Source organism: Vipera ursinii, assembly GCF_947247035.1.
Source record: "Vipera ursinii genome assembly, chromosome: Z".
Taxonomy (NCBI): domain Eukaryota; kingdom Metazoa; phylum Chordata; class Lepidosauria; order Squamata; family Viperidae; genus Vipera; species Vipera ursinii.
Genome location: NC_139517.1, coordinates 15,707,912 through 15,728,405, shown reverse-complemented (window position 1 = coordinate 15,728,405; position 20,494 = coordinate 15,707,912). Strand labels below are relative to the sequence as shown.

At 42.8% G+C, this 20,494-nt stretch overlaps 2 protein-coding genes across 2 annotated transcripts in view; both read left to right on the top strand.

The window, feature by feature from the left end:
• Positions 1–763, top strand: part of LOC310650300 (lysophospholipid acyltransferase 7-like) — a gene marked incomplete at its 5' end in the record, with an annotated part of 27,577 nt that extends 26,814 nt beyond the window's left edge. Inside the window, one exon of the mRNA XM_083379168.1 lies at positions 656–763. Coding sequence (XP_083235294.1) covers positions 656–664 — 9 coding nt within the window. The 3' untranslated portion in view covers positions 665–763. The remainder of the gene's footprint in view (positions 1–655) is intronic.
• On the top strand, positions 697–20,494 carry TMC4 (transmembrane channel like 4; the record flags this gene model as incomplete). The annotated part of the gene is made up of 14 exons (XM_083379185.1): positions 697–865; positions 3,725–3,944; positions 4,843–4,991; positions 5,084–5,245; positions 8,777–8,862; positions 8,957–9,102; positions 10,950–11,097; positions 12,676–12,849; positions 14,468–14,631; positions 16,000–16,126; positions 16,762–16,859; positions 17,638–17,824; positions 19,208–19,338; positions 20,335–20,494. Exons 1-14 carry the CDS (start codon positions 814–816, stop codon positions 20,492–20,494), a joined length of 2,004 nt encoding a protein of 667 aa, XP_083235311.1. The 5' UTR covers positions 697–813.

The following is a 20,494-nucleotide window of genomic DNA, read 5'->3' as shown; positions in this document are numbered from 1 at the left end:
ATGCTATGCTATGCTATGCTATGCTATGCTATGCTATGCTATGCTGGCTCAGGAATTCTGGGAGTTGAAGTCCACGAATCATAAAAGAGCCAAGGTTGCCTACCCCTGTTCTGGAGTATCAACATCTTTTTGGCATCACGGTGACCAAAACTGGATGCAGTATTCCAGGTGTGGTCTTACCAAGGTAGTATAAAGTGGTAGTAACCCTCTGTTCATGTAGCCTAGGACTGCATTGGCTTTTTTCACGTCAACCTTTCTTCTCCTGAAAGCTGGCAGAACCACTTCTTTAGGAAGCTGAATTTATCTGATTCTCCATCTGGCTGGTCATAGGGTGATAGGGTGATATCAGGATATGTGCAATATTTTGAAGGATATTTAATGTTTTTCTTATCAAAGCCTCTGGGCTGATTAACACACAATCCCCACAGCCCAACGTTTCTCTCTGGACTCAAGATTGTGAGCAGCATGAAAAAGAGAAAGAAAATATATTCATAAGAGGGATGGCTAGATTGAAACTGCACACCACGTGTGACAACTGAATTTCCAAAAATCCCTACTTCAAACGCTTGTTCATACTTTCATTTCTGAAGCTGCAGCTATACTTTTCAAAAGAAATGCATTAAAGTGAAAGCTTTATAACTATGCATGTTTGCAGGACTCTTAAGATATTGGTTGCCTGGTTACGACGTTGGGGCATATTGCCTGGAAGAAGCATTAATCCATGCCCAGCCTTCTATTCTACTTCCTTGTTCCTTGTTCAGTCTGTTCACAACAAGAAATGCATTGAATGATATGGCTGGATAATTTGCAGACATGGAAGAAAATTTCATGGAAAGCAGTTTAAGGAGCCGAGAAGACGAAAGAGGTAATTGGCCACGTTCTTTTGCCGTTTTGATCTGGGGATAGCCGTTAACCAAAAATCTCCAGCATTTTCTTTTTCCTTAGCAAAATTCCTTCATTTGCAACGCTACCTCCTCTGATCTTGAATTATTACGCTGTCTGCAGACAGAATACTAAGAAGTGATTGTTCTCTGATTTTGATAAAAATGTGAAGAGTTCTGATGCAAATATTGTTTCGGAGCGACTTTTTATTAAGCTGGGGAAACTTGCTTGGGAAAGTTTGACTATCGGATGTCTGATCCCTCTTATCTGGACATTTTCTAGGATGTGTAGCTATACCCAAGCACATTATAATAACTGAAGGGCAAATTTAACACTCTGAGTAATCAGCAGCCACACTTAACTTGCAACAGAAGGGGGCAAGGATAGGATGGTAAAGCATGATGACAAAGTCAAGACACAAAACCTTTCAGGGTTTCAGAATAATCTTTTGATGAGTTGGTATTTTGTTTTTTTGTTTTTTTGCACTCTCTTTGGGGTGTACGTTACAGGTTTGTTTCTTTTTTCATTATTTCATTATTAAGAAATGAAACAAGGTTGCCTACGCCTGGCACTTGCTGTACAGTATTATAATTTGACACCACGGTTAGAAGAGGCTGTGGAAATTACAGAAAAAAAATATTCCGTATTATTCAATAATATTATTGAATTAAGGCTGTAAGTTTCCAGTCCTGCTTAGAGGAATCCAAATGGCAGTGAAAAAAAGCAACAACAATGGGAGCATTTAGAGAAGAAAAAAAATGGCGGCCTTACAAGTTTCTTCACGAGATTCAAAGTGGCACCTAGAGAAAGAAGAAGAATATTTTATTATTTATTTATTTGAAATTTAAATGACATATTAATTTTCTTTTAAATCAGATGGATTACTTCCCTCCATTCAATCTAGCCTACCCTGAGATGAATTCCTTTGGTTGGGTCATTCTGTGACTGTATAATTATGAAGAAGGCCTTAATAAGCTTTAGGCTCTATCTGATTTGCTTAAATTGATCTCCCAAGTGAAATGCGTTTTAAAATGGAAATGAAGTGCTTCTCTGTGAATTGGGTTTGCCTAACTCTTTTGATCAATGAATGTATTTGAATTTAACAGAGAATTTTGTGGGTGTTCTTACAAATAAAGCAACCCCAATCTTCAGAACATGGGGAAGGGATATTATGTATGTACAAGACAAAAACCAGTCACCTGTAACTATTTGGTTTTTTAAGAATGTTTGGGATACCCACCTAGACTTCAAGGATGTTTTTGTGAATAAAGATAGGGAGTGGCAACTTGTTTTACTCTAGGACACCTTTCTACTTAATGTTTTGAAAGTAAAATAACATTTTAGAAATACCAATTTATTATTCATAGGCACCATGTTGCCTCCTATGGTAATTGTACATATTTATTTAAAAAATGACCAGTGATTAATCTAGCTAACCAACAGTTCTGGAGCCCTTAAACTTCTGAAAATGTGACAATCAGCAATAAGTTATATTTCAATTTGCTCTCATTCGTAGATGATGATAATGATGATGAAATAATAATAATAATAATAATAATAATAATAATAATAATAATAATAATAATAATAATAAAGTTGGAAGGGACCTTGGAGGTCATCTAGTCCAACCCCCTGCTCAGGCAGGAAACCGTATACCATTTCAGACTAATGGCTGTCCAGTCTCTTCTTAAAAACTTGCAGTGTTGGAGCATTCACCACTTCTGAAGGCAGGTTGCTCCACTGATTAATTGTTCTAACAGTCAGGAAATTTCTCCTTAGTTCTAGGTTGCTTCTCTCCTTGATTAGTTTCCATCCGTTGCTTCTTGTCCTGCCTTCAGGCACTTTGGAGAATAGCTTGACTCCTTCTTCTTTGTGGCAGCCCCTGAGATATTGGCTATGTTGAATCAACCCAGGAACTTTAAAAGATCAGATTGTTTTGTACATTTTTGAGAATGACAGGAAATTTATCACAGTCTCAAGATTTCCTCCATGGTAGGATAGGCTGCAAACAAAGCACTCAACAAATGCAGCTCACTATGACTTTATAGAACTTTCAGTAAATTTTCATGGACAAAAATGTCAAAGGGCACAGATCAATAGGCAATATACTTGTATTTTCCTGATATAATGTTCAGTGTATATTGCCAGGCCAAATAGTGAATCTACCTCATGGCCTTTTTCATAGTTCTTAATATTCATCTATGCAGGAAAATAGCCTCAAAGTCCTGAATTCCTATTATCTAGACCAGGAGTAGACAACCTTGGCTCTTTTATGACTCATGGACTTCAACTCCCAGAATTCCTGAGCCAGCCATGCTGAGGGGAAAGGGAGAGGTTTCCAAGCTGAGCCATGCTGGCTCAGAAATTCTGGGAGTTGAAGTCCAGGAGTCATAAAAGAGCCAAGGTTGCCTATCCCTGATCTAGACTATGATGAGAACAAGTATCTTTGGTATTGGATCCAATGTGTGGGATTCTTTGTCATGACAGCATTAAAGTTATATGCCAGTTAGTTATTTGAAACATATGAAACACAAACAGGTTTTCTCAACCTTGGCAACTTTAAGAGGTGTAAACTTCAACTTCCAGTCCCTCCCAGCCAGCATAGAAGGATACAACAATTAAAAGGTGCCTCACGTAGCACGGTGAATGCCCTGTAATAACCATAAGGATAAATGTTGGTTCTGCTTGCCATGTAAACTTGGTGGAACAGCCTATAGGTGCACACTTAATCAATCTCAATTTCAACAAACAATTGTAGTTTATATTCAGCTTTCTGAGTGCATATAAACTGCTCAGGATGACTTGCTCTGGACTAATGTCTTATTCCGGATCCTGTTGGCAGGGTCTGATGGGGGCCACCAGGTCTCCCCATCTCTCTTTCTCCAGCTACCAAGCAATCAGACACTACGTTTTCGTGGCAAAAAGGCAGCAGCTTGGGAAGCAGCTTGGGAAGGGGTATCGGTGCCCACAGAGGACCCCCATGGATTGCTGGAAGAAGAAGGGGAAGACAGCAGGCTTCTTAAGGAGATGCCACTCTGCCTGGAGGAGAAACGCAAGCTCAGGTAGCAAAGCTCTTGATTCTTGCCCAGAGACTCTTGAGGAGGAGAACATTGAAAAGTGTGCAATTAAAATGACATTCCCAGCTCCATGTCCTCAGAGAACACAATGAGTGCTAATTATGGGCTTTGCGACTGAAGGGCACCCTCCCAAGAGAAGCATCCTTAATTGGGCTCCATCTTTTCTGGATACTCTTGTGGAATAGAACAAAGGCAGTTGGGAATCCAGAACATTTGGGAAGAGATCCAATGATGTAGTCCAGGGATGGCGAGCCTTTTAGAAACCGAGTGCCCAAACTGCAACCTAAAACCAACTTATGTATTGTCGGCTGCTGGGAGGGTGTGGCCCTTTGGGTGGGCGTGGCTGCGGTGGTAACGGCAAACTGGGTGGGACTAAAAAGTTCAATCAATCAATTCCAACTTTGCGAGATCTTTTATTTTCCTGTGAGAAGTTGAAATTGATTGATTGATTTAACCTTTTTTTTGCACATGGCAGCAGAGGCCTAAAGCAAAAAGGTTTTATAAAAAACAGCTGAAGGCCTAGGACTGGGGTGACGGCGTGCGTGCCCACAGAGAGGACTCTGCGTGCCACCTGTGGCACGTGTGCCATAGGTTCGTCACCACGGATGTAGTCCTAGCTGGGGTGTGGGGGGGAAAAATGATGTAGGAAAGGACAGTTGTTTCTAAGTGAAATGCAGCCCTATTGAATAATATCTTGTTCAAAGCAATTAGGAGCCCTAACCGTGGATTAGATTTTTCCATGTTGATGGAAGGTTTCATAAAACCTGTGGGGTTGGACACAATGGGGGGGGGAGGGAGGAAAGGGAAGCAATGCTACACACTGTAAGTAATGTATCTAATTGCAGTTATCTTAGCTTCTCATTTAACCGTCCTTTGCTTCAAGGATGCTGCAGAAGGAGGCGGTCAAGCAGCTCAGTGGTTGGCAACTTTGGCGCAGGGAGAAGTCAAAAACCCTGCGCCGTCTCCAGAGTCAGGCAAGCATAGCCGTCTCCTCTGCTGGGTTGTGGCGAGGCACTCTGCACCACATTGAAGGTACGGGCAAGGCACTGAAGGACTATTTTGGAGAGAACAATGTCTTAGGAGTTTGAGCTTGCCTTGTGACTATTTGTATTCTGTCTCCAAAGGCCATTTTGGAACAGGGATCCAATCCTATTTCAACTTCTTGCGTTTCTTAGTCCTGTTGAATTTTGCTGCTTCCTTGCTGGTGGTGGGATTCGTGATTGCTCCAAATGCTGCCTTTGAAGCTCTACAACTCAACTGGACAAGTCAAGCAAACAGTAGTTTGGGTGAGTGAGTGACCCACGGCACCAGATCATGGGTTTTGAGCCCTCAATGTAGAATGTATTTGATTTATTAGTATGCCAGTGCAATCGAGAATGGCCTTTCGATGGCTCACCCTGAAAAAATATAATATCAAACATGCCCCCCTACAAGGTCCACTGCTTTTCGACATTTTTTAAAAATCACCTAGTCCAGTGATGGCGAACCTTTTAGTGACTGAGTGCCCAAATTGCAACCCAAAACCCACTTATGTATTGTCAGGTGCCAGGTGGGCGTGGCCCATTGGGTGGGTGTGGCTGAAGTGGGTAGGCGTGGCTGCGGTGGTAACGGCAGACTGGGTGGGACTAAAAAGTTCAACCAATCAGTTCCAACTTTGCGAGAACTTTTTTTCCCCCGTGAGAAGTTGAAATTGATTGATTGAACCCTTTTTTTTTTGCACACGGCGGCGGAGGCCTAAAGCAAAAAGGTTTTATAAAAAACAGCTGAAGGCCTAGGACTGGGGTGACGGCGTGCGTGCCCACAGAGAGGACTCTGCGTGCCACCTGTGGCACGTGTGCCATAGGTTCGTCACCACGGATGTAGTCCTAGCTGGGGTGTGGGGGGGAAAAATGATGTAGGAAAGGACAGTTGTTTCTAAGTGAAATGCAGCCCTATTGAATAATATCTTGTTCAAAGCAATTAGGAGCCCTAACCGTGGATTAGATTTTTCCATGTTGATGGAAGGTTTCATAAAACCTGTGGGGTTGGACACAATGGGGGGGGGAGGGAGGAAAGGGAAGCAATGCTACACACTGTAAGTAATGTATCTAATTGCAGTTATCTTAGCTTCTCATTTAACCGTCCTTTGCTTCAAGGATGCTGCAGAAGGAGGCGGTCAAGCAGCTCAGTGGTTGGCAACTTTGGCGCAGGGAGAAGTCAAAAACCCTGCGCCGTCTCCAGAGTCAGGCAAGCATAGCCGTCTCCTCTGCTGGGTTGTGGCGAGGCACTCTGCACCACATTGAAGGTACGGGCAAGGCACTGAAGGACTATTTTGGAGAGAACAATGTCTTAGGAGTTTGAGCTTGCCTTGTGACTATTTGTATTCTGTCTCCAAAGGCCATTTTGGAACAGGGATCCAATCCTATTTCAACTTCTTGCGTTTCTTAGTCCTGTTGAATTTTGCTGCTTCCTTGCTGGTGGTGGGATTCGTGATTGCTCCAAATGCTGCCTTTGAAGCTCTACAACTCAACTGGACAAGTCAAGCAAACAGTAGTTTGGGTGAGTGAGTGACCCACGGCACCAGATCATGGGTTTTGAGCCCTCAATGTAGAATGTATTTGATTTATTAGTATGCCAGTGCAATCGAGAATGGCCTTTCGATGGCTCACCCTGAAAAAATATAATATCAAACATGCCCCCCTACAAGGTCCACTGCTTTTCGACATTTTTTAAAAATCACCTAGTCCAGTGATGGCGAACCTTTTAGTGACTGAGTGCCCAAATTGCAACCCAAAACCCACTTATGTATTGTCAGGTGCCAGGTGGGCGTGGCCCATTGGGTGGGTGTGGCTGAAGTGGGTAGGCGTGGCTGCGGTGGTAACGGCAGACTGGGTGGGACTAAAAAGTTCAACCAATCAGTTCCAACTTTGCGAGAACTTTTTTTCCCCCGTGAGAAGTTGAAATTGATTGATTGAACCCTTTTTTTTTTGCACACGGCGGCGGAGGCCTAAAGCAAAAAGGTTTTATAAAACCCAACTGAAGGCCTAGGATTGGGAATGATGGTGTGTGTGCCCATGGAGAGGGCTCTGGGTGCCACCTGTGGCACGCGTGACATAGGTTCACCACCACGGACCTAGTCAAAGGGCAGAAAGATGTTCAGCACAAAGCTGAGGTAGGATTGGACACACCTAAGAGGATGGACTCAAGTTTCGAAAGGGTCTTGGTAGTCTTGAAAATCCAGCCTTTTTGTAACAAAATTCAGTTTGGTGGCAAAAATTGTAGGTCCTGCATTTAGGTAGGAAAAATCAGATGTACAGGTATGGGATAAGTTATTTGGATCTGGGCATCCTAGACCACGGATTAAAGATGAGCCAGCAGTGGGCTGCAGCTGCCAAAAATTATGGGATGTGATGGTTCCACTTTATGCTGCACTGGTCAGTATTCCAGATATGGTACAACCAGCGCAGCATTGAATGTTTAAATCACTTCCTATGATCTCCACCTTATTCCTTTCTTGATGCAGCCCACAGTGCTGAAAAAGAAGTACGGAACACTCTCAAAAATAGTGAGGGTCTTGGAGATTGAATTTTAAGATGAACTACAAGAATTGAGGTTGGAACTCTAAAGAAAGAAGCTTAAGAAAAGACACGTAAAATCTTCCAGTACTTGAAGTGCTATCATAGGGAAAAAGATATAGATTTATTCTATGTAATACCTAAAACTAGAACAAGAACTAATGGGTGGAAGCTTTACAGAGAGTAAGGCAAACTTGAAATAGGCAGGAATTTCCTAACTGTGAGAGTTATTAAGCCGTGTAATAGCCTACCTCTTGGAGTCCATCACTGGAGGTTTTCAAACAAGGATTAAACGCCCATTTGTCTGGGATGATCTGAGGATTCCTGCTTTGGGTTGGACTTCAAGGTATTTATCCAACCCCATGGTTCTGTTATGCCTTGCGGCGGAGGCGGAAATTCAACAGGCGTAGCAGACCACCTTGCTTTTGAAAATGCCAGCCACAGTTGCTGGCAAAATGTCAGAAATCTGTTGTCTACATCAAGGTCACTAAACCCTGAAGACCAACCCTGCCCAACATTTACTGGCTGTGAAAGGCTAATCAGTATAAGACATAGCTTTAATCACAGTGCATTTCAAGGAGAGAGAATCTGATTGAATTTCTGCTTGCCATTTGAGCTCTCATCGATAAAATATATTTGTGATGCTTCCAGGGAAGACCCATAGAGCAGTTACACTGGGTGCTCTTGTATAAGTAATAAGAAATGTACATTTACCACATCTGAAAGTAAATAAACTCAATCTTGAGGAACAGCACACAAATGTTTAAAACATCCCTCCTTCGATCAGTCAATCAATAAAGCATTAGTTACTACATTTTGAAGCGAATTAGATAATTACCCCCTGCTTTTCAAAGAGCTCGGATGGGTTTATAAGACAATTTGAGATAGGAAATGAAGTGCATTGCCATCTAAAGGAGTAATTACCCTAAAACCGTTAAGGTCAAAGACTAACATTACCTAAATGACATCACTAAAAGGCTTGTTGGAAGAATAGGCTGCAAATGTACTGTGAAGGAGAATTTAGATGAGTTGTTGGAAAAAGCAATTTCAGCAACCAAGATCCTGCATTTCCGATTGAAAGTAGCAAGGTGGACCCATTTTTTCCAGGAATGGTGCTAAGAGCGGCTGGTATTTTGTCCATATTTTTATTTTATTTTTTATTTCCTGAGCAGGACTAGGTTATGAGCTGTGACCCACCCTTGCAAAAATCAAAGGCCTGCATGTTGGAAGGAAAGCTAATTCTTGCTCTCTAATTCCTTCCAGTGAATGCTGTATGTCAAAAATACAATCCCGTACCTCAAGGCTTGGTCAGCTATTTTTCCTATATTATGGATCTTCTGTCAGGCAAGGTAAGAAATTATATCCCCAAGGATATATTCCCAGTACCTTGGGAAGTAGCTACAGTGACCAGCACGTATGATGTGGATGTTTATTTCCCTCCAGGGATTCATAGAACAAACCTACCTGTTCTATGGCTATTATCCAAATATGGCTGCCAGCTTTGTCAACTTTGCCTACGACATCCCTCTTGCTTATCTCCTCACGACACTTTTCTACCTGCTCTTCTGCCTGGCCTGGATTGTTCAGAGGTGAGCACTGTTGCGGTCTCTATAAGGTGGAATCAAAATGCAGGATCCAAATTAAATAATCAAGGTTCAGTACAGTATTTATTAAGCAACACACACTGGAGGGACTCCCTCTCAAGAATGAGAGCCAGTTTGGTCTAGCGTTTAAGGCTCCAGGCTAGAAAATGGGAGACCATGAGTTCAAGTCCCACCTCAGCCATAAAAGTCAGCTGGGTGACTTTGCACCAATCACGCCCTCTCAGCCCACCCCACCTCACAGGGATGTTGTTGTTGTGATGGGGAAAATAGGAGGAGGAAGGTATGTTGGATAAGCTCGCCATCTTCAGTTATTTGTGTAAATAATAAAGGCAGGATAAAAATAAATTTAAAAATATTAAAAAGGATGCACTCGTATTTACACATCTCAGAAAGGTGAGAGAGACTAATGCATAAGCCACAGATGATGTAAGCAGACATACTTTTTAGCTAAGGGATTTCAAGTTACTGCAGGTCATCCTCTACCACACCTGAGCCCAAAATTTGTGCTGCTAAGTGAGACAGTTGTTAAGTGCGTATTGCCACACTTGTTAAATGAATCTCTATAGCTGTTATGTTAGGTCTTAAGTTGAGGACTACCTGTAACCAAATTTCTCTCACACACACAAACACACCTTCTGTTCCACGGCTCTAAGAAACTACAGGACTGGGGTGTAGTTTTGCCCCCAGTTCTGCATCTGGATACAGGGGGAAACAAAACTTTCGGATTATTTTCAACAATCAATGAATGGCTTCCCCATTGACTTTGGTTTTCAGAAAGTTGCAAAAGTGATCACATGACTCTGGGACATTGCAACTGTCATAAACATGAATCAGTTGCCAAGCATCCAAATTTTGGTCTTGTAACCATGAGGATGCTGCAACAGTCATTTGAAAAATGGTCATAAGTCATTTATTCAGTGCTTCGAACGGTCACTAAATGAACGATTGTAAATCAAGGACTACCTATATAGCTGATGGACTGCAGATAACTTCCTGTGCCTGTTTTCCTTCAGAAACTGAAAGGCAGGAATTAAATAATAAAATGGAGCAAAGAATCTTCCTTAAATCAAGAGGAAGGGGCATGTAATGTATTGGGTCTAATTACTTAAACTGTTTTCACTGTCTTTGAATGCTGCTTGAGATTGCTTAATCAGGTGGTCTGTGTAACGGTCGCTGGCTGCACAGACATGCAGTCTCCAGGACGATCATTGGTTGGCTCTGGGGCAGGAATAGGTTCCTTCAAACCTATTGGCCGCCGCCTAGTGGCCAGCCATATAAGTAGCTGCGTAGAAGCCTCGGTTACAAGTTCTGTTCCTGTTACTACAATAAAGCAATGTTCCTGCTTGAACCCTCTCGTCTCGCCTCCTGCTTCCAAGAAACGCACTACACAACAGGGCAGTTTTGGGAATGCCAGATACCCGAAAGGAAAACTTCTTCCAGTGGCATAGTGAGATATGGAGCAAACCTAATCTATTGGAATTGTTCTAGTAAGATTAACAGCCTGCGGGCTTATATCTCTATATATCATCTCAATTTAGTTGATTCTGTTCGTTTAAGAATTGTTTTTCCCCACAATAAGCAGCCATCTTGATCAGGGGTCCCCAAGCCCTGGTCTGTGGACCGGCATACCAGCATCTGGGCCGCACAAACAAGTGAAGCCCCATCCGCTGGATGCAAGCAGCACACAAAACCACACCCTTTCTGGGCGCGGAAAAATCTTTCTCCACAGAACTTGTCCCCGGTGCCTAAAAGGTTGGGGGCCTCTAGTCCAGATGGATCCACTTGCTAAGAAACTCCTGTTGAAATATTTCTTGTCTTCTGTTCATCTTCAGGTCAGTCGTCTGTCTGAAACAAAGCCTGGTTAGTGAAGACACATCCCTTGCATTGTACAGCAACAAAATCTTTGCTGGCTGGGATTTCAGCCTGATGCAAGATAACATGGTTATGTTAAAACACAAAAGCATCCGCTATGAGCTACGGGTAAGGACAGATGCTAAGACCAGATGTCTGGTGGCAGGTGAAGCGGCTTTTTTAATGTGCCTTGCTCCAGATGGGTTGGACCAACCATTTCCCTGCCAGAAAGGGAAAAAAAGAGGTGCTGCCATTTATCCTGAGTTAATGTGACGTCCGATAGAATTATTTTTTCCTGAGACCCAAGTTCTAATGGGAATTATTTTTCCAAACATTTATTCATAGCCTAAGAACGGCTGTCTTCTTAACCTCTGCAACCTTTCAGCCCTCTCTGTTGCTAGAAGCTAGCCAGGAAAAAGGTAATAAGACTCAGGTAGTCCTCAGCTTACAACCATTTGTTTAGTGACTGTTCAAAGTTACAACGGCACCAAAAAAAAAGTGACTCCTGATGTTTTTCACACTATCGCAGCATCCCCCTGGTCACCCGATCAAAGTTTGGATGCTTGCAACTGGCGTGTACTTATGACAGTTGCACTTCCTTGGATCATGTGTTTGCCATTTGGAATCCTCCCAACTGGCTTATGACAAGCAAAGACAACGGGAGAAGCCAGATTTATTTAACCACTGCTGTGATTCACTTAACAGTTGTGGCAGAAAAGGTTGTAAAACAGGGCACAACACTTAACAACTGTTAACAGAAATTTTGGGCTCAATTGTGGTCTTAAGTTGAGGACTACCTGTAACCAAATTTCTCTCACACACACAAACACACCTTCTGTTCCACGGCTCTAAGAAACTACAGGACTGGGGTGTAGTTTTGCCCCCAGTTCTGCATCTGGATACAGGGGGAAACAAAACTTTCGGATTATTTTCAACAATCAATGAAACTGTTCTTCCCCCACCCCCACCCCAAAATACACGCATTTGCATGATATGTGGGATCTCACAGGGAACCTTTTTAATCTTGTTGTTTTCCAAAGGGGATGGATTTCTGATTTGTCAGGAAGGTGTAAAGAGATAAGCAGGAGCATTGCTAACTGGATTTTAATTTCTCACATGGTTGCTATGTTAATACAGGGTAATGTAACTAAGATAGTATTTTTTTTTAAAAAAAAAGTAATGACAGTTTTTAGTTTGCTGGGAAAGCTACAGTTGACTGGGTTCCTACATGGCTTTAAAAACAACCGGTCAAGGTCACAAACCAACAAACTATGCTCAAAGAAATGGCTCTGTGAAATGTGCAAACGTAACTCTCCAATGCGGGTTTGGGCAAAGCTAATTTTGTGGCGCCCTTGCTGCTCTCTGAGCTTGGTTGTTTGCTTGGAGACATTTCCTTACCCAACTACAGTAGGTAACATTATCAGTGTGACTGTGTGTGGGGGTTTGCTTCTTTTTTTGTATACAATAGCATGCCCTGCCAGTTTTGGTAGAGGTCTGGTTTTCCTCCTTGGTAGTTCCTTGATATGGTATTTTTTTTTCCATTTGGTGGTTGTTTGGAGTCAATCCTTGCTTATCTGGGTGTACACTGCTGGATGAGATGTGTTCTGTATCTGTTTAGCCTTTCAAGATTGTCTTTCAGAGCTGCTTTGATTGTGTTTTGTTCTGAGCTGCTTCAGATGCTTCTTATCTCTTCCTCCCCACTTCCAGATGGACCTGGAAGAAGCCAGTTTCCGCAAGCACCAGGCAATGTTGACCACATCCCAACGAATTGGGCTCTATGTCCTGCGAAGCCTGATCAACATTTTGGTTTTAGTGCTTTTGGGAGTCTCCTTTTACTGTATCTACCTGTCCGTCAGCCATTCCCAGGAGATGCTGGGAAAAGTAAGTATGTGGCCCTCAGTTACCCCTTAAGACAGACATGTCAAACACAAGGCCCGGGGGCCGGATCTGGCCCGCGAAGTGGTTTCATGTGGCCTGCAAAGCCATCCTGGAAACAGTGAGGGAATGGCCCCCACTGCCTTGGCCCTGACCCAGAGACCCTCCTTCCGCCAGAGACCCTCAGATCTGTCCCACTCCTGCCCAGGCCCCCATAGGCACCCTTGATGTGAATGATGTAGAGCTGGCCACGCCCACCCAGTAGGCCATATGCACTCTAGCCACGCCCACCCAGTAGGCCATACGCACTCTAGCCACGCCCACCCAGTAGGCCACGCCCACCCTGGCCATACCCACCCGGCCCCTTGAGGGCAACCACAATGCTGATGCGGCCCTCAATGAAATTGAGTTTGATACCCCTGCCTTAAGAGGTTGTGCTTCCCCTAATACTTAAGGCCCCATCCCTTTGTGACCAGTCCCCCATACTGTGGTGGAGGCATTTAGATTATCGCAAAAGCACTTCCGGCTGGGTATGAGCAGCAATTATGGTGCTCAAAGTCCAAGCAGAGTCCTTATGGACTAAGGACTTACGTTAAGATAAGATAATCTTTATTGTCATTTTCTTTTTTAAAAATATTTTATTGATTTTTAACAATAACAACCTCTAGTGCTTAGTAAACAGTGTTGTTTGGGTTCATATGTTTAAAAAAACAATCAGTAATAATTAATTTCCATAGTTCCAGAATCAATCTGTTAATTAATGATATATTTCTTTGATCTTCTCTTCTTCCAATAGTGTTCTCCTTTTATCAACATTAAGCAAATGTTGCTCTTAATGCTTTCAATATATACAAGGTTGAATATAAGTATTTTTCTTGTGTTTGTACAAATAACAGTAACATCAGCATATAACATCTTTTCTGATCTGCTTATATTTCAATTATATTCATAAAAGTCATCTTATTTAGTCACTATATATCCTGTTTTCAAGATTCTTATTTAAGCTTAGGCTCCCCTCTATAGTCCAACCATTCTTATCACTCACAGTTTTCTCAATGTCAATTACCTTTAAATATCCAAACCTTCCATTCATATACACCATCCCAATATTTTTATGTTTCATATATTATAAAGAATACTATACTATTTATACATCTTATCCTTCTTACTGTAGGGACCCTTTATAGCCATGATTTATCTATTCTTTTAACCATATTCCGACAAGTGTTTAATCATATATCCCATGAATCATGGGATCGTTAAGCAAATTTGGCTTCCCCCATAGACACTGCTTCTTGGAAGCCTTCTGGGAAGGTCACAAATGGCAACCACATGACTCCTAGGTGCCGCAATTATTGTAAATACAGGCCGATTGCAAAGTGCCCGAATTTGGATAATGTGACCATGGAGGTGCTGTGATGGCAGGGACTGGTCATAAGTCACCTTTTTCAGTGCTGTTGTAATTTCGAATGGTCACATAAAAATGATTGTAAGTCAAGGACTACCTGTAAGAAGCCAGTTCTCTATCTCATAGGCCTTATTTGCCAAGAAAGCTCCTACTCAATACTATTTTTCTTTCTACAACATTCAGGCCCAAATAAATTCCTCTGTTTTTTTGGTACAGACGGACTCTCCTGAGAAAAGTCAGTACTTCCTGCAACTGCTGGTGGCTTATCTCCCCTCTGCTGTCATCACGGCTGCCAACCTCCTTGTCCCAATGATCTTTCAGTTCCTTGTGCCTCTCGAGAAATACCCACTCAGCTTTCAAATAAAAATCACACTTCTGAGGTACAAAAAATTAAATAGATCTGAGTATGTTTACTATAGAGCAGGGGTCTCCAAATGTGGCGGCTTTAAGACTTGTGGACTTCAAATCCTAGAATTCCTCAGCGAACCGTATTGGCTGAGGAATTCTGGGAATTGAAGTCCACAAGTCTTAAAGTTGCCATGTTTGGTGACCCCTGCTACGAGGGGGTGGGGAGTAAGACTGGTGCTTTCTTTACATTTTTAATTGGTCCACTGTGGACATACCAGATGGGAAGATATCAAGTAGAAGAAGGATTCAAGGAGATGAATGCCAATACAAAAAATCTATCAAGGTAAACCCATTTGAGTTCAAGGGCCTGCCTAGAGAAAGAAAAACTATTGATGCTTGCTTTCATAGCAAAGATGAGAAGGATAAAGAAACAGGGGAATCTAACAGTCAAGGGCTAAAAGGAAGGAAGACACTAAAATCTGGAAAGAGATTTTTTAAATTGACTTCATGTTTAGCCAGTGTATGCAAAGGAGCAAGTTCCTTTCCCATCAAGGTAGATGTGGCACTCTGTTTTGAGCGATAGGCAGGACCAGACAGATCCATCATATTTTAAGAAGTTCCAGAATGGAATTATTTTTCATAATGCCATTATCAATTCCCCTTTGGAAATAGTTGGAAACCTGCCCTCATTTCTTTAGCAGGGTGAAGGACTAATAGTTTTCTAGTTGTGAGCACAAATCTAAGCATCCCTGATCAATGCTATTGTTGGGTTGAGGACATCTGGGACTTGTGATTAAGCAGTATTTTAAGGGGCACTGGTGGTTCTCTAGTTGTAGGTTATAAATAGACTAGACTAGATTAAATGTATGGTAGTCCTTAGGCTTCAGAGAAGACACACTATTGTGTGGTTGCCACAGAGGTTGCTCTGCAGTCCGCTTGGAAGTATGGAATCTTAGCACTGTGTGGGCACTAGAAGTCTATTGTAGTAGCTGTGGGTGTTATTATTTGCTATTTATTTATTATTTATAGATTAAGTGTGATGTTAAGTAAACAGTTGCTTTTTTAGAGCAGTGCATCCTGCAGTTTTGAAGGACCCTGAAATTTAGAAGTTAGAGAGCATATCTAATCAATATTTTCCACTTTGCACATTGTGGAGAGTCTGAGAACTGGGTCCAAGGATGCGATGTATATGGTTGGCATCTTCCATTGATTGTTCTAATTTGTACCTTTTGATGCAGGCTGAGGTGCAAATATTAAACTATGTCTATTTCCATAGCTATTTCCAACCGCATCCTTTGTGGATCTCTACAGATCCAGCTGCTCTTAACAGACCACGTGATTTTCTTCCCCCTTCTGTCTTGGTTATTAGGCAACCTGACAGGTCCCTTCTCTTTTGACAGGAATGTCGTTCTGCGTTTTGCTAGCCTAATTGTGGTCCTTGTTACACTGTGGGGGCAGATCACCTGTAATGGGGACCCACAGAATTCCAAGTGCCGCTACTGTGGTTATAATAACCATCTTCACCCGGTAAGGGAAATAGTGGTTTTATGCGGGGGGTAGAACTGTTTAGAATTCCCAGTCAAAACAAACTGTGCTGTTATTTAATATTTTTTCTCAAATGATTTCCTGTGGGGAAAAAAGATTGGAAAGATCTTTTTGTGGAGGAATCACAAAAAGTAGGATGGTGTCATCTAGAGTCTCATTTCCTAAAATTCAGAAAATGAAACACAGCAGTTGCCTGCTTGAAGCCAGATCTGGGCATATTTGGAATATAGCTGTTGTAATTAATGGAAGTTAAATTACACATTTAAATATGTTTAGGTATGACTAATTTGAGTCCCATCGATTTCAGTGGCTTCTGAGCTGCAGCAAGGTTACTTTACAATAATACAAAATCTAGGCCAAAGAAATCTAATCTTAACCCTAAATCTAAACCTGCCCCATAATTTAATCCTAATCCTACACCTAAACCCAAAATGAATGAACAGATGTAACACAGATTCCTTCATTCTCCTAACAAGAAATAAAATTTAATTTGAAATTAATTCCTGGGCTATTTGAAAGAGTTATAGCTCTCTAGAATATGGGCAAATGAGGAATGCAACTTTTTATGGGCAATTCGGTATAGGAAGAAACTAAAAAAAACTTATCTGTCCCTCCAGTGCTGGGAGACTTCGGTGGGGCAGGAAATGTACAAGCTGATGATCTTTGACTTGGTGATCACACTGCTTGTGATACTGTTGGTGGAGTTCCCCAGAAAGTAAGTCATTAAGTTGTGTCATGTCTATTGATGGTGGAGGGGATGACTACAGGTGTTCCTCACCTTGTCACCAGTCGTTTAGCAGCTGTTCGAAGTTACAAAGACCACTCCAGGGGTATTTATGACCTGGCTCTGACATTACAACAACCGGAAACCCTGCGGCCACATGACTGCATTTTGGGTGCTTGGCAACCAGCCCGCATTTACGGCTGTTTGCAGCGTCCCGTGACTACATTTTCTTGCCAAAAATCTGCATTTGCTTTCGGTTTTCAACAAAACCGGCCCGTGACTGCAACCTTCATTTAATGATCTCTACAATAAAAGGAAATAAAATTGGGATGAAGATGGTAGAGGACAGGAAGGGCCTGGAGGAACGTTGTCCACGTGGTTGCGATGGGTCGGACACGACTTCGCAGCTAACGACAACAAAAACTGGGTTAATCTGAAGTGACTGCTTTACGACCTTCATAACTTGTGACCGTAAGAGGCAGGCTCCATTATGGTCAAAAATTAGAGGACCACCCATAGTTTGGTTACTTTCCTTAAGCGTGGGACTCTTCATGGGCCCCTATTGCTGACCGTGTAGTCATGTGACTGCTGGATGGGGCGCAAGCATCGGAACAACTCCCTTGGTCCAGGTAGGTTGTAAGTCGGGGACTACCTGGTATAAAGGAAAAAATGAATGGCTGGAACAACATCTGGCTAAGTCGGGACTTCACCTGAAAGTCAGGAGTCGCCACAAAATCCGTACCTTCTGTCCCTTTCTTTCCTTTTCTAGGATGCTGGTGACATATTGGCCCTCCTGCCTCTTACTCAAGTGGTGGGGAGAACAGGAGTTCATGGTGCCTGACAACATTTTGGACTTGGTATATGGGCAAACCTTATGCTGGACTGGAGCCCTTTTCTGCCCTCTTCTGCCAGTGCTCAACACCATCAAATATACTGCTATCTTCTACATGAAAAAGGTGATTCTACAACAGTGATGGCGAACCTTTTAGAGACCAAGTGCCCAAACTGCAACCCCAAACCCACTTATTTATAGCAAAGTGCCAGGCTGCATCAGCATTGTGGTGCCCTCAGGGGGAGTGGGGGGGGGCCCGTGACTCACTGGGTGGGCATGGCTGCAGTGGTCATGGCAGACTGGGTGACCATGGCCGGGGCCAGCCCCTCGCCATCTCTAGGGCATCCCCGGGAGGGAGCAACGCCGCTTGTTCGCTCACTTCCTGCCCTGTTGCATCCAAACGCCACATGCTCGCTGCGCTGGCGAACCTTGCTGGGGCAACGGCACGCGTGCTCACAGAGAGGGCTCTGAGTGCCGCCCCTGGCACGCGTGCCATAGGTTCGCCACCACTGTTCTACAACAACTCCTAAGTGTAATTACAAGGTGGAGCAGAGAAGGGGCAATGGATGGGGTCTTGGTTGATTGCTATGGGAAAATCCAGAATAGTGGCTTTCAAATTGTTTTCTGTCTTCAAGGAAACCTTTGTTTGTTGACAGGGACTTGGGGCAAGTGTTGATGGGATTGCTGGATTGAAAGCTTGAAGAAATTATAATAACAGGAGGAAGAGCCACAGCCAAGACCATAGTCAGATAAGAGAAACAAGAGCGTGGGACAGAAATGTAATTTGAAATGTCTCTTGTCGTTCCCTAGTTCTTAGGGTAAAGGCAGGAAGAGGAGAGCCACATTCAGACATGCAAGATTCTACTGTAACCTTATAATAAAAGTGGAATTAGCATTCATAACTTTGGTGTTCTTGCCTGGTCTACCATGAAGGGCTGATATCCATTTAGCAAGTCTTGAATATACCTCTCCCTTCCCTGCCTTCATCCTATGTTCCCATCCTCAGTTCTGGGAGCTGAGGGACCACACATCTTCAGGCTGGCAAGGTTGAGAAACACTGCCACAGACCATTGTCCACAAATAGCCAGAAATAACAGAATACCAAGATGGAGCACCTTCATTGCAAGGATCTAATCTCACAGGCATTTGAAAAATGGCTTAAAAGGAAAACAGCAAGAACAATTTTAAAAACCATTTTGAGCATACATTTCTAAAAATATAAATAAAAAAATAATTTTGATCCAGTCCCAGTTTTATGGAAATAGTGAATAAAAGGACAGCAGATGGTTTCGAAGAAATTGGGAACATTTTCAACAACAAAAATTGGACATGATTCTAGACTCCAGTGCAGTGTTTGTCAACCTCAGCAACTTTTAAGATATAGGGACTTCATCTCCCAGAATTCCCCAGAATTGGGAAGGTGAAGTCGACACATTGTAAAGTTGCTGAGTTTGAGAAATGCTGCTCTAGAGTTTTGATTGGGGTTTTTTTTTCTCCCTTCTTCTAGCTCACCCTTTATGCCAACTGCCGTCCAGCTGAACGCACATTTCGTGCTTCAAGTTCCAACGCTTTTTTCCTTTTAATTCTGCTCCTGGGACTCATGATATCCTGTGTCCCAGCCCTATATAGCATATTTGTGTAAGTATAAGAGTGCCCTATAATCTTAACAGGGAGCAAACTCCAATAAATATTTTTGTTGATTTTGTTGATTTTGTTGATTTTCATCTTGGGACATCACAGGGAATCTATATACTCCACAGTGTAACAACGTTGACAACATCTGTAAAAGTAGAATATTAAAAGTGTTGCTAAGCCAATGCTGCTCAACTATAGTTTACACAATAAACCCGATTTGGCTACCTTTAGGCCAAGAGTAAGCCTTAAGCAAGGGACGCGGTGGCTCAGTGGGTTAGGACGCTGAGCTCGATCAGAAGGTCGGCAGTTTGGCGGGTCGAATCCCGAGTGCCGCGTAACAGAGTGAGCGCCTGTTACTCGTCCCAGCTTCTGCCCACCTAGCAGTTCAAAAGCACGTAAAAATGCAAGTAGAAAAATAGGGACCACTACGGTGGGAAGGTAACAGCGTTCCGTGCGCCTTTGGTGTCTAGTCATGACCACAAAGACGTCCTCGGACAAGTGCTGGCTCTTTGGCTTTGAAATGGAGATGAGCACCGGCCCCTAGAGTTGGAAACGACTAGCACACATGTGCGGGGGAACCTTTACCTTAAGCCTTAAGCTATGGTTTACACTCCAATAACCAATGTGCCATGGCAGCGCAGTGGTTAGAATGCAGTATTATAGGCTAATTCTGCCGACTGCCAGCAATTTGATTCTCCCCGGTTCAAGGTTGACTCAGCCTTGCATCCTTTCGAGATTGGTAAAATGAGGACCCAGATTGTTGTGGGGCAATATTTGTAAACCTCTTAAAGAGGGCTGTAAAGCATTGTGGTGCAGTATATACGTCTAAGAGCTATTGGTATTGCTATTCACAGATCACTTTTGATTCAAAAACAAGCCAACTATGTTATGCTTTGATGAGTGAGCAAAGTGAGCAAGAGTATTATATTTAAGTAAATAAAATATGTTTTTAATTCCGTTCCCTGCTAGCTACCATCTCACTCCCAATTTTCCCTACAGACTGCCACCTTCAAAAGCATGTGGCCCGTTCCGTAACCAATCCACCATGTGGAATGTGGTCAGCAAGGCTGTGTCAGAGTTACCTGCTGGTGCCCAAGACTTCTTACGATTTGTGGGCTCACTCGCCTTTTCTGCGCCCTTGTTTCTGCTTCTGAGGTGA